The 16,455-nt window shown below is 35.6% G+C and overlaps 1 protein-coding gene across 1 annotated transcript; it reads right to left on the reverse strand.

Moving 5' to 3' along the window:
• Positions 1–12,220: 12,220 nt before the first annotated feature.
• LOC149194408 (transcription termination factor MTERF8, chloroplastic-like) lies at positions 12,221–14,128 on the reverse strand. Its single transcript, XM_089407582.1, has one exon. The coding sequence runs from the start codon at positions 13,952–13,954 to the stop codon at positions 12,824–12,826; it is 1,131 nt and encodes a 376-aa protein (XP_089263708.1). The 5' UTR covers positions 13,955–14,128; the 3' UTR covers positions 12,221–12,823.
• Positions 14,129–16,455: the final 2,327 nt, after the last annotated feature.

Here is a 16,455-nt window from a genome sequence, read left to right on the forward strand (position 1 = left end):
TAGCTATTTTAGCTACCCTCTGGAAGAGGAAATGATGTGCATTGTCTATACCCTTCTTATATAATTTTTCATTTATTTCTAACTACCCATTTAAATATTTTCTTATATATCTAAGAACTATATTTCACCAAAAAAGTCTTGCTTTGTAATTATATTCCAAATGAGATTAAGCTATTAATTTAACAAAATCACCTCCTTTCAAACACAAACTTGTCTAGAGATTTTTTCTTTCATAGTTTCAAAATCAATTCATTCTTCCATGTTGCATTTCTAATAATCTTTATTTGTCTTTATAGTGTACCTAACATTACTCTTAATGGTGATATTTAATTGGTATTCTTCTCAAAATTGAAATTTAAAATTTGTCAATATGAACTTGTTGATCTATATTCATTCTTTCATGTTTTATTTATAATATAATCGACATTATATTTAATGATAATATTTATTCTCTTTGTAATTAAAATTAAAAAATAGTCATAAATTTTTCAATAGTAAATTTTATAATCAATAAAAGCAATCACTTATGCTATACTAAAATTCATCTCTCTCCAATAATACATTTACAAGCTAATAATGTTTATCTCAAAAATAATAAAAATGATTGGTACAAAATGCAATTTTCTAGATGATTTTAATATAATAAATATGCACCACTAAAAATTCCTTAATCAAAACATACTTGCCATATTAAAAAGACATTGGTTAAAAAACCCCCTTAAAACCATATAATTATACATATTTACACCTAAAATAAAACAATAACAAAAACTCTCTAAGAATATATAATAATGCATTCAAAAAATAAATTGCAAAACATAAGAACTAATAATGCAACTCATATAATTAATAACTTATAAAGGAAAAATATAAAAAATCATATTACTTTGAATTGGAAATATTAAACATTATATCACTTTTACTAATTCCAAAAGGAAATGGATATAATATAGAAATTGGATTTGCATGTTGACCATTATTAATTTATCATTGACCAATACAAATTATAATGTTTAATTTTGAAAAATAAATATCTATTTTTCAATATTATTAAAAAAAATCAAACATTTTATTAGAGCATAACTTGAAGGTCTTACTGCAACACAATGCCATGTGGATCACTGCCTTAGATTTTTCTACCACAATTTCTAAATACTTGTAATCTTTCTGCCATATTTTTTAGATATTGTGCACTGGTTTTTCATTGTTAACTCATATTAGTGTTAAATATTTAAGCAAATATTTGCATAAAAAATGGAGAGGAACAAGCTACAAATAAATAAACTTACCAAGATTTACTTTTCACCATTATTTATGTGTTTTTCAACACTTTAATAAGTAGGAATAAAAATGTAAATATGAAAACTTACTAATGGCTACTATCCAAACAAATCCTTGCTTCTTAGTAGGTAATCACTAATGGTTAATATCCACCAAAATTATGCAAATCCTTTTTCTTTAGTAGGAAATTAATTTTTTCATTTTATAAATCTATTTGCATTTTTTCTAAAAGGTAATTTTAAACTTAAATAGTAGGAACTAAACTAGGAAAATAAACTTGAATAACATTTTAATAGCATGGACTACACTAACCTACAACACTTACACTTGGTTCTTAAAGATTTTTATAAATTTGATTCATATTTGAAAATGTATCGCAACCTAACACTATAATATAACAAGTTACCAATAAACATACACTGGAGTTTCAAACCAAATCCTATATTCATTAGATTACTTGTTGTAACAAGGTCATAGAAAACATACTCATGAAATGATAGAAGATATATATTAGAAATGGCCATTTTAACCAATACTCATACGATAGGGTGATTCTTATCTACTATAGAAACCAAAAATGGTGCTCACCTACATGCCAAAATAACCTCCTTTTCTAACATACCCACTATAACCAAAGATCTAGTCTCCTTGTTACATTGCAGAGCCTACTTTTCATCCACAACCAATACATACAATTCACAAACGCAAATGAAAACAATATGAATATGCTTTTCAAATACCTACAACCAATGCAGTGACAAAACAATTGTCTTCGCATCCCTAAAGAGTGTGGGCCACCAGAACCCTGCCTGCAATACTTTTCTTGCGGTAGCTATCCCCCTACATGTCCTCCCCCAACTCCAAAGTGTCACTTCGATAGCACATCCTCCTTTTCATGGTTGAGGACACATTGTCGTAGTATCTAATCGAGCCCCATTTTGTACAATTCCCCTGCAATCAACTGGTAATCTATGACTCAAACCATTATATGCCTCCTTTAGGTTGTTGTGTACTCATCCAGGAATTTTCCAGGGGCCAAGAACAACACAATGTATCCCAAGTAATCAAGGACGACTTCAACCCGCAACAAATCTTTGTCTGGTAATTGGTCATCCATTGAGTCCCCTCTTGCTTCACTCGACTCTAACTAGGAGAGATGGTTAGGTCCCACATTCTCCCGTCTTGGCTTCACGATGACTTCGAATATAAAGTCCTGAAATAGCATGAGTCATCTACAAATCCTCCCTTCTAGGATAGGCTTATTTACCAGAAATTTCAATGCAGAGTTGTCAGTAAAGAACTTAAAGGGACCACCCAAATGATAGTGTCTAATTTTTTGCAAAGAATACACCATCGCAAGAGATTCCCATTCAGTAGTGGTGTAGTTCTACTCTGCAGTAGAGAGTTTTTTACTGGAGAAATAAATTGGGTGATCCAAATGACCATCTCTATGCTAGGCCAAAATAGCTCCCAAAGCAATCCCTAATGCATCTATGTGGACATGAAATTATTTATTCCAATTCGGGTAAACCAAGATTGGCATACTTGCAAGCTTCTCCTTTAATGTATCAAAGGTAGCATCACAGTCAGTGGTCTAAGCAAAACGGTCATATTTCTTCAGCATCTTTTCCAATGGTGTAGTAATTAGGGCATAATTACAGATGAACCTGTGATAGTATCCTGTGTTCCCTAGAGTCGATCTTAACTATTTGACACTAGTTGGTGGTGACATATTTAAAAATATTGCAACCTTGGCAGGGTCGACACATACTCCCTCCTTGCAAACTATATGCCCCAACAACATTCCAAAGGGGACAATAAAAGTACATTTCTTTAAGTACAAAGAAATTTTTAATTGCCTACAACGATAAAATATTACCATGAGTAAGTTGAAGTGCCTCTTCAATAAGTTGTATATTGTCCAATTATCCATGTATACCTCAAGGTACTTATGAATATAGTTGCGGAATGCAACAATCACAATCCTTGAAAACATTGCAGGTGCATTCTTCAACCCAAACAACATTACATGATAAGCATAAGAGCCTCATTTAGTTGTAAAGGTAGTTTTTGTCTTATCTTCTTCTACAATGCGAACTTGGTGATAGCTGGAAAAACCATCAGTGAAGGAATAGGCCTCATTAGTTGCAACTTTATCCAATACCTCATCACTGAAAGGAGTAGGAAAGGGGTCATGGACACAGGCGTTGTTCAGGATCCTGTAGTCTACACAGACCCAGATCTCTTCAAAATCCTTCTTATTATGTATGACAATAGGACTAACCCACTCAACTTCATCAACTGGAAAGATGATGCCAATTTCCAACATCTTTGTCGATTTCCCTCTTTACCTTCTCTTTGAATCTTGGGTTTAGTCGATACGGTCGATGTTTTATTGGTCTTACATTCGGCTTCAGCACGATCTTCATTTCTCCCAAATTTCCTTTAATTCCTTTGAGCTATGCAACAGAGGTAGGAAAAATATCTTCATATTCCTTTAAAATATCAAAGATATCCTTAGTGGTGTGCTCGTCCCAATAATCACCAATGGAAGCCAATTGAGGTTTCTCTTCAGTCCTGATGTTTTTCTTTTGTAGTTTCAAAGGTTGTAGATGTGGACCAATTGTAACAGGATCATCCTCTATGTCTTGTTCCTCTTCGAACTCCTTGAAAGTTAAGTGCCTCAATCCTTCCAAGTTGTCATCGTCGGGTTCAATATTTACCTTCCAGCAAGCCACAACTTCATGGAATCCCAAGTCATAAATGTTGTTGAAGACATCTTGGTCACCGTGGTCCTCAATAGGCTCTTATGACAAGAACATGACTCTATTCACTAATTTCAAGGAAACCACCATCCTCTCATCTTCATCTGCAAAGGAGAAATCACGAGAAAATTGGGTTGTCATGTGGTCCCACCCATTAGTCTACCTTTTCATCTGTTCCTTAAGATACCAAGCCTGGGGAAATTTTTCCAGTGTGTGAATGAACCGATGCACCTATAGATTCTCTGAAAGTCCTTCTATGGTCCACCTATCCCTACATTTATGAATATTTTGTTGAGGGTTAATGTGACCCTCATATTTAGGAAAATTAGTCGAGCAACCCTCTAAGTACCTGAATTAGCATACCAATGTGGACTTGATTGTTTCCCACCCTCAGAGATGGTTGCAATGAGCTCCCCACCACCTTGTCAGCATCTCTTAAAAGGCGACATATAGTAAGGGTATCTTGCCGTGTCTCTACAATCTTCAAATCAACTTCATCGACAAAATCAATGATCGAGCCCATACCATTAAAAGTAAGGAATTATCGTACCTCCGTAAAAATATAGTGGACACGGAAAATGATTGCACATCGCCTAGAGTGTATCTCGTGACCTCCTTGCTTCCAATCATCCCACGCAACATTAACTAACCTATGAACTCTTAACACTCCAACATCTAACAGAACCATCCATTGTAGGATTGATATAGTCTTCTCGCTTCCCTGTTGTGGGCCGATATAATCGATCCAACAAGATAATCTCTTCTTTGTCGTTCACTTGTTCAGTAAATCTGGAACCTTGGTAGGAATATAAGGCTTGAATCACCCTAACGTCTTCCACATCAAAATTCATTGTTTCCCTTTTTAGAACAATCATCGATCATAATTTTCGAAAGCCCAATCTATCCCTAACAATGAAGGATAGGGGTCGTTGTCTCCCTTGATGTCTATGACTTCAAATTTTGCATATGTCTTCACTCCTACTATATCCACTTCCATATCCTATAGGTGTCTGACTAGGAGGATGCAATATTGATTAACCATATGCAGCTGAATTGCGGAGAATGCTAGTTTTGGTCTTCCCAGGGCTTCCCATGTCTTCCTTGGTAGAATTTTTACGTCTGAGCCAAAATATAAGATAGAATCCTTGATCTAGAACCCCGCAATCTAAGCATCAACACAAAATTCCCTCCCCATCCTTTTCTTGTTCCATTGAACCCATCTAGAGTGCCTCTCAGGCATATTTGCATAGATGAGCCCTTCCAATAGCTCCCCATTTTTAACATCATCCCTAAGCCTCTTCCACAATTTCCCCGACATCTGCTCATCATTCATGATTTGCAAGAATAGTTTGAACCATTCCACCACAAGTTAGGAGATGTCTTGTGGGAGCCTTGGAATTTTGGGCCTTGATAGTTCTGGTTTCTCCACCTATTAGTTATCGTTCGTTATCAGTTGTTTGAAAATCTTTGTGGCATATCTGCTTTTGTTGATTAGATTCATAAGAGTGCTTTGGCGAAGCAGACTTAATTACCATTGGTTGTTTGATGACCCCAGAGTAAGCTTTGGTCTTATTTTCTCCTTGAGTAACTATGTTAATATTTGACATCGGAGCTAGTTCATGTCCCCACAGTTCTGCATTAATCAAGTTCACTCCCATCTGTTTATTGTTCTCCTCCCACCTAGCGATTAATTCAGGACAAGCCTCTATTGTGTGTGTGTTGACTCTGCACTGGGAACACCAAGGTATTCTGGGTAGTGGGAAATCTTAGGCAACATACCCCTCCTGGTCACAATTATAGTAGTGTATTGTACCTCTTCCCCCATTTTTGCCCCCCTTGTTCCTCCACCTCCTCAAATTCAAGGAGCTTCATTGATTCTAAAGGTAGAACAATCTAGCTGGTCAACTAGAGAGTCTAGGGATCTACACTGATCAATGTAGTGAGTTTGTGAGCCACAAAATTTGAAGAAGACATTGTTTGGGACATTCAAGTATTTTTGTAAGATCTGGAAAATGCGGGGAAGATTCCCATATGTTTGACATATTTCATAGTATTTGGTCAAAGATGCACCTTGTTGGTTGGGAAAAGCATGAAAATGAGTGTGACCTTGATATAATCCTTGTGTCCCAATTTGTGCAACTCCGGTGGTGAGTAAGGATGTAGAGGGACCCGCTGACATAGGGTGTACTTGGCCCCCTCAGTCTAGGGCACTCTATGGCATGATGTCCTTCAACATGGATATTGGTACACCACTCTTTTGGTTGCACTGGGTTCATTTCTTTCAACTTCTTAGTCAAGTCACTAATCCAGTGTTGCAACCCAATAAGAGCAGGATCATTGGAAATAGATCCCCCTTGGTGTTCATGAGGATACCCTGCCATAGCCTTAATCCCATTTGCTTGTTCAAGCGCCTCTTGTAGAGTGTCGATCATCTACTGGGTCAGTAGTGTCTGAGTGAGCGGTAACAATGCTTTGAGGAGCCAATCCCATTGGTGATTAGGATCAATGGGGTATATTATCTTACCAATGACGTATTTAAACCGTTGCATCATCTCCCACGTGGTTACCCCTTCTCTCTGCTTAATATCCCACAGCTCAAACAACTCCTACTAATTAGTCTATGGAAGTTTGAGTTCTTAAACGAATTCTCACCGAACCTCATCTATTGTAGGATTATGATGCAGAGAAAACCACTTGATGAACCACCTAAGGGCTCTCTCCCAGAGAGTGGTCTGAAACTTAATGAGTTTGGTGGCATATGGAGTCTAGTGAGCTCTCTAGATAGCCTCACACAAGTACCAATGTAGCTCGACATCCTCGTTCCCTCGTCTAGAGAACTCAAGATACCGAGTGAAAGAGCTCACCATGTTTCCAACGATTTGGGGTTCAACAGATGATACAAGTATGAACCACTAAGAACCGAGTTGCAAATATATTGGATAACCTGAGTAACAACCACTACCTCTACCACCAGAAGTACCAACCTTATAGGTACTATATAATTTCTGAACCTTTATGACTTTAACTAACCTTGAAAGAAATTGAACAAGGTTTTGATAAAGTACTAGGGGGAGGTCAGGGGAAGTGCTACCTGTATTGTTTGGAAATGAGTTGTTACTCTTGAGGGATGCATCATCTTCAGAAAATAATTTCCTCGTCACGAAATACATGTCTTCGTTCAGGCCCACCCCTCGGTTTGTAGGCCCTGATCCATCTGGCCTCTCCACCTCTCCTGGTGGGTGGAGATCTCCACTACTTCTTCCCATTTTTCTTGTAGCAATGGGCTCAACCCCTCCTATTGGGACAATACTCGTTGTATCATTGTCCTTTGTGGGTTGCAACCCTAGCCAACTTGGCCCTCTTTTTCACGCTTTCAGACTACTCAACACCTCTCCTATTTGGTGTAGCTCTCTCTTTCACCTATGGATCTCATGCAAAGCCTTCCCCTACCATTCTACAGTTGTCTGCACCCTCTTCTGCATCCATAGGTCTCTAACCTCCCACAAGTCATATGCATCCATTTCATCAACCTTTTCATCGCCCGCAACCAGGTAACATTTTTCCCCTATAACCCACCCCCAATACCAGACCTTTAAGCAGCGATTGGTTGGCCTTGAAATGGGATTGGGTTTTCTTCTACCATCAAGAACTTAACCCACAGGGGAATATCCTTCAACAACCTTCCTCGAAACCCTGATATAAACATAGCCTCATCCTTGGAAAAAGGCAAATGGCCTTCTGCGACAAACTCGATGATGTTGCTTTCTAATGTAGCTTGTACCCAAAAATCAATAGCCCGAGTTAGGTCTGTATCAAGCCGGTGTAACTTGATTAGATCAGTAGAAGTCTAGGTACGTGAAGATCTACACCAATTGTTGGTTCCCCCTTTTGTCTGCATCCTTTGCAACCAATTATAAAGATCTTCTGAGAACTTACACCAAAATATATCATATTTATCACTTGCAGACTCTACATACAAACTTCTTCCTTCACTTGCTTCACACCCTTCTAATAGAGTTGTGCTTGCTGGGAAATAAAATGATCCACTTACTCGTGCCACTGATCCTAAATATCTCCCTTAAAAATCCTCAACACCATGTTTTAGGTCCCTTAGAGAAATTTTAGGTCCTGATAATGGAGCCATTTGTTGGCTCAAAATTGTAATAGATAGAGCCCTTGGGTTCAAACTCAGGGGCCAACAAAAGGATCTGTTGTAGTCTAGCAGAATGCTGAAATTTTCACCTTACTCATTAAGAAGTAAGGTGTCTCACCTAAGGCATGTCGAGATTTAGATAGGAAAGGGTCCAAGAATAGGCATTAGGGAGTAGCATAACATACAATTCAATATTTGCATCTACACTAGAAAATCTTATCCGAAAACATGTAACATGTGGAAAGTAGAGATTTACGATACAACTAGAGAGACAGATAGCATTCAAATTCATGCAAAAGAAAATTTAAAAGGGCCCATACAATTCAACACATTCAGAGATATAGAACAATCTCACAACTCCCATTCCATTAACATGTATTGCATCATTACATTATGGTACTACAACCCTTAAGGCAAAGTTAGAATTCTTATTGCACAATTTAGCTCAAAGAGAGAGACGAGCAAGGAACAAACAAGACTTCATTTGACATAACGACAACATCTTGGCATAGGGTCCTAGCCTCTACACCGTTATCTTTTCCCTTAACTTTTATAGACTCCCTTCGTAAGCCCACTTACCTGAACTGCTTATCATCCCTTTGGATATCATGCTCTTTCCTCTTCAACGACTTATGTAACTCGGCTTCAATTGCTCCTTGTCTTCTCAACGATCCCTGTGAACTCTGCTTCGCTTGCACTTTTCCGTACTTTCCTCTTGACAACTTTAGTGTCTAACAGATCTTGGTTGATTTCTTTTCTTTTTGTCAGCGGCTTCTGCGCAATCGCCTTTCGGTTAAACTTGGTCAAAATGTGTCGAAATTTTTTCTCCCAAAAAACAAAGGACCCAACAATAAAATTCTTAGCCTTATCCATTTTAAATGATGTTTTTACTTATATACTTAATATTCTTGAAGATGGGTAAAAGTTTTGTTTAGAAAGCTAAAGTTGAAAAATCTCTTTCACAATTATAATCCAAAATAAAGAGCTAATATTTTAATAAAATGAACATGGTTCTACTACAAATTTAACAAAAAAATGATAAAAAAACTCTATTTCAAAATCAATTCAATCTTTCAAGTTTCATTTATAATAACTTATATTTGTCTTTTTAGTTTAGCTATGTGGTGGTACTTAGTTTTTCTCCTTGGAATTAAATCTAGAAATCATCAACGCTAGCTTGTGGAGAGGTGACAGAAGGGCATTGATATTACCCACACTAAGGTTTAAGTTTCACCACTAAGAAACTTGAGCTTGTTTTTGTGTTTTCATTTACATGGGTGATAATGATAGTGCTTGGGAAACGTATCAAACAACAATTCCATAGAACAATGTCTTAAGAATTGGTTTAGGAAGAAGGAATTAAAGGCCACCAAGGAATTATTTTGTAAAATTCTCTAGGGTATTTGGATAGTGTGCAATGACATTTTATTCAATGATAAGTAAATGCCACCCTTCCAAGTATTCTTGTAGACATATGGCTTATTTCAGGGTTGCAAGTTAACGATGAAGGAAAGAAACCCTAAGAAACTTTCCCAATTAATTATAGATAAAACATATTTTTGGGATTTCTTTGCTAGGGCCAATCAAGAGCATCAAACATTCAACATTAGTTGAAGTATTAAGTATTTCTTTATAGTCAAATTGTCAAATTTAAAGCAACTTTGGGTATAGGCATTAATAATCTAATTAAGTGGATAATGTTGGGATGTCTATTAAAGTTGGCAAATGAGCAAGGTATTGATTGCTTACAAATTTATGGGGATTATCTTCATGTCTTCAATTTGATGAAAAAGGATTCCCAAATTTTGATTGTTACTCTCAAAGTTCTAGTTAACTAGTTAAAATTGTTTCCAAGGTCCTATGTCATATACTCACAACTATAGAGAACACATCACCAAGGCTAATGCACTCTCCAAAGACAACAAATCAAAATTGGAATTATAGTAATGAAAATAACTTTAGATGGTTCTCTTCAAATCATCTTAACAAGTCATTTGATGTATGAAATTAGGGATGCAAATGTTAATAATTATTTTTTATGTTGTTGTAAAGAAGCTCCATTTTTCTTTGCAATGTTTATTGGCTCTCTAAAGCCCAAGTATATGGACATAATATTATAAAAGAGCAATTTTATTTTTGTTTATGTTGAATGCCAAAGGCAAAGTATATTGTTATAATATTTAGAGGTTTTTCTGGGGAGTCCTAAATGACCATATGATTTATGTCAAGTGCTATGGAACTACAAAAAATGCAATCATCAGTTCAACTTTGAATAGAAAGTGCATTTGTTCTCTTGAAGAGTATTTTAAAAAGAAAAAAACATTAATGATAATTTGTAAAGTTTTATATGAATAAATCTATATTCAAGCCACACACTTTAATCTTTTGATTAAATCCACGTTTTCTTAATTTCCTTAAATTTGTGGTTATTTGATCTCCACATAAATTTTGGTATCAGTAGGGATCCCCTTTTCAACTTTATGTCAAATTTAAAACACACAAAAAATAACAAAATAGGATTAAAAAACTTAACTATCTTGTTAAAATTTAATCAAATTAATAGAACGACTCCTAAAAAATACTTGTGAAATGTCCATAATGTCTCTAGATTATATTTGCTTAAAATGTTTCCCGGATTTGACATTTTGACACACTGTTATCTATTTTCAAGGAATTTCCTACTTATATATATGTATTTTAAAATTCTTGAGAATGGATACAAGTCTTGCCTCTTGTCAAGTAAAGTTCTTAAGGCCATGTGGATTTCTTCGATTGTGGCAAGTTGTTAGATACAATAGTTCCATGTTGTGTGGTTGATTTGGGTTTCCTTGCTTAGTGATCTACTAAGGTCTCCCCTAAACAAACCAACTGAGCAAAAGTGGTCTTTCTAATTGCCTTTTCCCTTTTTGGTTAAAGCCAAAACTAGTGAAGCACATCTTGTAGGAATGCTCCTTTGTGAGATCTTTGGGCTCATGTTAACTCTTGGTGGGTGAATATCCTCCAATAACATTTGCAGCAGTGTTGTTTGGTGATTCCTTATCAAGATTTGAGGTTCCTTCACTAGTATGTGGCACTGATTGAGAGTTTTTGCTTTGTATATCCTTTGGAAACTTCATTGTAAGTTTACTTTTGACACCATAATTGATGAAAAATTGTTTTTGATAATGATGTTTGTTTTCAAATAGCTTTTGATCAATTATTGTGAAATACTTTGCAAAAGAGTACTACTTATTAGAGATGCCAAATTATTAGATCTGACCACTTATTTTGATTTCATAGCTATTTTAATTACCATTTGGAAGAGAATATGATGCACATTTTATATGCCCTTCTTATCTTTTTCACTTTTTTCTAACTACCAATGTAAATATTTTCCTATAAATCTATGAACTATATTTCACCAAATAAGTCTTGTTTTGTAATTATATTCCACAAGGGAGTAAGCTAATACTTTAGCAAAATAACCTCATTTGAAACACAAATTTGTCTAGAGTTATAAAGAAATTTTCCTCTCATTGTTTCAAATCAATTCATTCTTTCATGTTGCATTTATAATAATCTTTATTTGTCTTTTGTACCTAACATACTTAACAACAATACTTAATTGTTCTTTTTCTCAAAATTGAAATTTTAAAATTGTATATATGAATTTGTTGATCCACATTCATTATTTCATGTTGCATCTATAATATAATCAACAATATATTTAATGATAATATTTAGTTCTCCTTATAATTAAAATTTACAAATTATCATAAATTTTTAATAATAAATTGTTTAATGAATAAAAGCAATCATTTATACTCCTACACTTAAATTCAACTCTTTCCAATAATACATTTACCTTTTATTATGGTGTTTACATTTATATCAAAACTGATGGCAACAAAATGCATTTTTAAATGATTTTAAAATAGTAGATATACACCACTCAAAACTCCTTAATCAAAACACACTTACCATATTGAAAAAGCACTGGTTTAAAAACACTTCTGAAATCATATAAATTTTAATCATACATATTTTAAAAAAAAGTCAGAACAAAAACCCTCTAACATATTCTGGACTTTCGAACCAAATACTCTGGACTTTCGAACCAAATACTCTGTGCGTTAGATTACTCGCTGTAACCAGGTCGATCATAGTAAACATACCCATGAGATGATAGACGAAACATATTAGCAATGGCCATGTTAACCAATACTCGTACAATTGGGTGATGGTTATCCACTACAGAGTACCAAAAATGGTGCTCACATACATCGCAAAACAGGGCTCCTTTGCGAACCTACCCACTATAACAAAAGATCTAGTATACTTGTTGCAGTGCAGAGCCTCTTTTTATGACAACCAATACATATAATCCACACACGCAAATGAAAACAATATGAAGATGCTTTTCAAATACCTGCAAATAGGCAACCAATGCAGTGACAGAACAATCGTCTTCAAAATGGCATCATTCTTCACTGTCCTGACCTTAGTAACAGCATGATATAGCAGCAACGGCAAATGATCACTACTGCGCAGGTTCAAAACCTATGAGCATCGCTTCAGTTGAAATCCCACCAGTCCTGAGTAACCAATCCAATCCCAACCTTTACAACGGGTTTTCATCACTCTCCTATGCCGCCACTTGTATCCTGCTCACCACTTTGCGATGAAAATCCTCATCCGACATGTTGATATAACACCGTGAAGGATAGTTCATACCTTTCACTGAAGACTTGTTCATCGCCATTAAGGCCCTGAGAGCATTGAGCCTCGGCTTCAGTCTCTTCTCGATGCTATACTGCAGAGCTGCCGGGCAACCCAAAATAGCATTGCGAGGAAGCTTCCATTCCTCAACAAGAAACTTGACATTCTGCCGCACTTTATCCTTGGACGACCCCAGAAGCTGAGGAAACCTCTTAACGAGAATCCCGACTTCCTCCTCTGCAAACCCCAATTCTCTCAAATTTTCCAATTTTACCTTAACAGTGTCCTTGTTCAGCTTACTCAATTGAAGAAAAGCGCGAGCAAACGCCTTAGACCCCTTCTCAATGCCCATCCCTTCAACATCTTTAACAAGCCCCACCAATAGTTTTTTAGACAATGCTAAAACCCTAGGGTTCTTTAATATGACAGACGTGGTTGCGCTGTGGTTCGAAATGACTTTTCCGGCAATTTTATTAGAATCTGGGTTCGAAACCACGGATGCTAGATAGGGATCAAGCACCGACTGCAGAAAACAAACCTTCGGTTGCAGCGTACGGTTAACATTTAAATGAAAAACACAAGGGTTTCTCTTGAGGGCTTGGTGCAATTTCTGACCAGTGAGGCCGATCCTCTCCAGGAATTCAACCTTGGGCTTGACAATGCCCTCGAAACTGTACCGTAACAACATGGGGCACGTGGAAAAGAGTTTACGAACACTGATTTCATTAAGACCCTTGTCTCTCAGGAAATGTATGGTTTGCCGTGAATTGTCGTAAGATCTTTGAGCAAGTAAATATGGTTTTCTCCTGCAAATGGTGTTGGCTTCGTCGAGAGAGAAACCACATTCGTTGAGAAGGAAGCTCGCTACTGGGGTGCTTTCAGAGGAGGGAGGCGATGAAATGGGGATGTTGAGAGCCGAATAAAATGCTGATAATAATTTTGTTGGAGTTTGAACAAAGCGTGGGAAGAGGCTACTGAAGGCCGGAATGGCATGGATGTGCTTCAGAGATTCAGTTATCGGGCCGCAGACTATTCGCACTGATAGCGTTGCGGCCATTATCGACACACAAAACACTTACAAGCTGTGCTCAACCGATTTCATAATGAGATTTAGATGCTTTCCCCTTTATGGAGAGAAGACGTTCTTGCCCAAATTTGATTTTGGGTGGCCTCCAGTTCAAATGTTGCGGTCACATGGATCTGGTCAATACTCGATTTCCGTTGCTTGTGCATTTGCCCTTTTTCAAAAAGAAAGCGTGGTGCAAGTCGTTAAATTTACATCAACGATTTCATTTTATGAATCCACTAAATAACCTTTAGAGGGGTAGACAACGCGTAAAGGTTAACGAGGATTTGAGATTAGTGTGGTTTATTGGAATAAGGGCTATATAGCCCTTGAGGATTTACCTATTTGGGTAGGGTACATGTCATTGATTTTTGACAACGCTAATTTTTTTCCGGGAATTTAGTTTTTATAGAACTAAATTGTCACCTGTTGGAGTAGTTGGAAAAGAGTCTAGTAGGGTTTGTTGTGAATTATCATAGGATTTGTGAGCAAGTAAATATGATTTGATTTTCTTTTGTAAATGGTGTTTGTGTTCGGGAGAGAGAATCCACAATCATTGAGAAGGAATTTTGTTATTAGGTTTATGTTTTTAGAGGAGGTAATTGACAAAAAGGGGGTTTTGATTTTTTTAATAAATGATTTTATAAATAATCTTATTACATTTTAGACTAGGAGTGACAAGGAGAGCATGATGAAAGCAAGAACATAATGGATGTCAATTAATGGTTCAATAACTAAGGTGGAGACTATTTGGAATGATGACATATAGACCATTTTCCACATACCAAAGCCCTACAAACTTCACTCAACCAAAGTCACAATCAACTCCATGGCTTAGCCTAATGAGAGCATCTCCAACAATAAGACACAAACTCAACAATATAGGGATGGCTTGGCCCAAGTTCAACTCACAACTAACATTGTTGGGTGTGGTTTGTAGGCATTTTCACTTAGCATAGGGGTTATAACGGTTGTAAGTAAGCTTTATCTTTGGATCCCTCCTTTGTAAACCCTTGAGACTTATCAAAGCTCTTTACGATTTCTAAAGATCAACACTCTTGCACATAGTGTTTTCTCTTTCTAATGTGGGATTATGCTTTTTGGTCCATAAATTGAAGGTGATGATGGATCTTAGAGTGGATCTAACCTAAATCTCAAATATCAAGTCTCTAAAAGAGAAATAATTGCAAATATGAGTTGAATAAATGAAAAGATTTAGGTTTGAATTTTTGGATTTGATGAGGGAAGAAGAAGAATCACAAGGATAAAACCAAGAGACTTGAGATCACATATCTTTTTGTATAATGTGAAGAGAAACCATAACAGCTAAGAGATCACAACCTTTGAAAGAGATTATATGTCCTCATTATAAAAAATAAAGGCCTCCAATCACAGAAAATTTAAAGTGGGGTATTTGTCAATCTAAACTATGATATTGCAAGGAGTGGTAAAATGTGTTTAATAAGGTGTTCAAGTTTCTTCTCCTAGTTATATTTATTGTTCACTTACATTCAATCTTCTTCATTTGGTATAAGCAATACACCACGTTTACCAAATTCATTCAAGCATAGGTCTCACAAAGTAACCTTAGACACTTTTTTGCGAAATATATAGAATCATTAAAGAAACAAAGGACAGAAAGAGAAGCTAAACTTAAAATAATTTTGATACCAAATTCACATCTTTTAAAGACAAAATTCATAGACAAATAGACAATAAACTAATTAAATTGGAGGATATGTTGGAGACAGTGAACCCCAAACTACAAAGAAAGGAAAAAGAGTATAAGGAATGAAACAACTAACCTAGGAAGGAGACATTTATAATTTAAAATGCCTTTGAATGAAAGACAATTTGGAAGTGTTAAAGGGGAAGATAAATAACATATGTCAACCATAAATGGATATTAAACCCATTAATGATGAAATGAAGTTAATAAAATTACACCACCAACATAACAAAAGAGCTCTAAACCTCATAAATTTTGGTCTATAGGAGGATGGAGAGGAGGACACTAAAACTAGTAAAGGAAGAAGTACAAAACAAGTTACAAATTGAAACAACTTATCACACAAAAGTAAAGAGTTTGGAAAAAATAATTGAACGTGATATAGTTTAATACATCTTAAGATAAAATTTACTAACCATAAATATGGCTATTTAGTGAAACTTCAAGTCTAAAAAGGTCAGAAATATTTATAGATGAGAATCCCATTCTAGCATATCAAGTTAATTTATTGGACAAAGTTCAAAAGGTAAAGTAAGCTAGGAAGAAAAAATATTGGCAATAATTGCAAATAAAAAAAATGATTAGATATAAAGATAAAAAATATATAATTGAAAAACTCTAGGTAAACTTCCCAATTTAAACTAAAGTTTCCATAAAATTGATTCTATAGTGTTTGTTGAAACTTGGGAACATGAAGAACATATGGTTGGACAAAGTTCAAAAAGTAAAGTAAGCTAGGAAGGAAAAAAAAATGTCAATAATT

This window comes from Pinus tabuliformis, chromosome 2_2 (assembly GCF_031772625.1).
Source record: "Pinus tabuliformis cultivar Carrire ecotype Pingquan chromosome 2_2, CPIR1, whole genome shotgun sequence".
Taxonomy (NCBI): Eukaryota; Viridiplantae; Streptophyta; class Pinopsida; order Pinales; family Pinaceae; genus Pinus; species Pinus tabuliformis.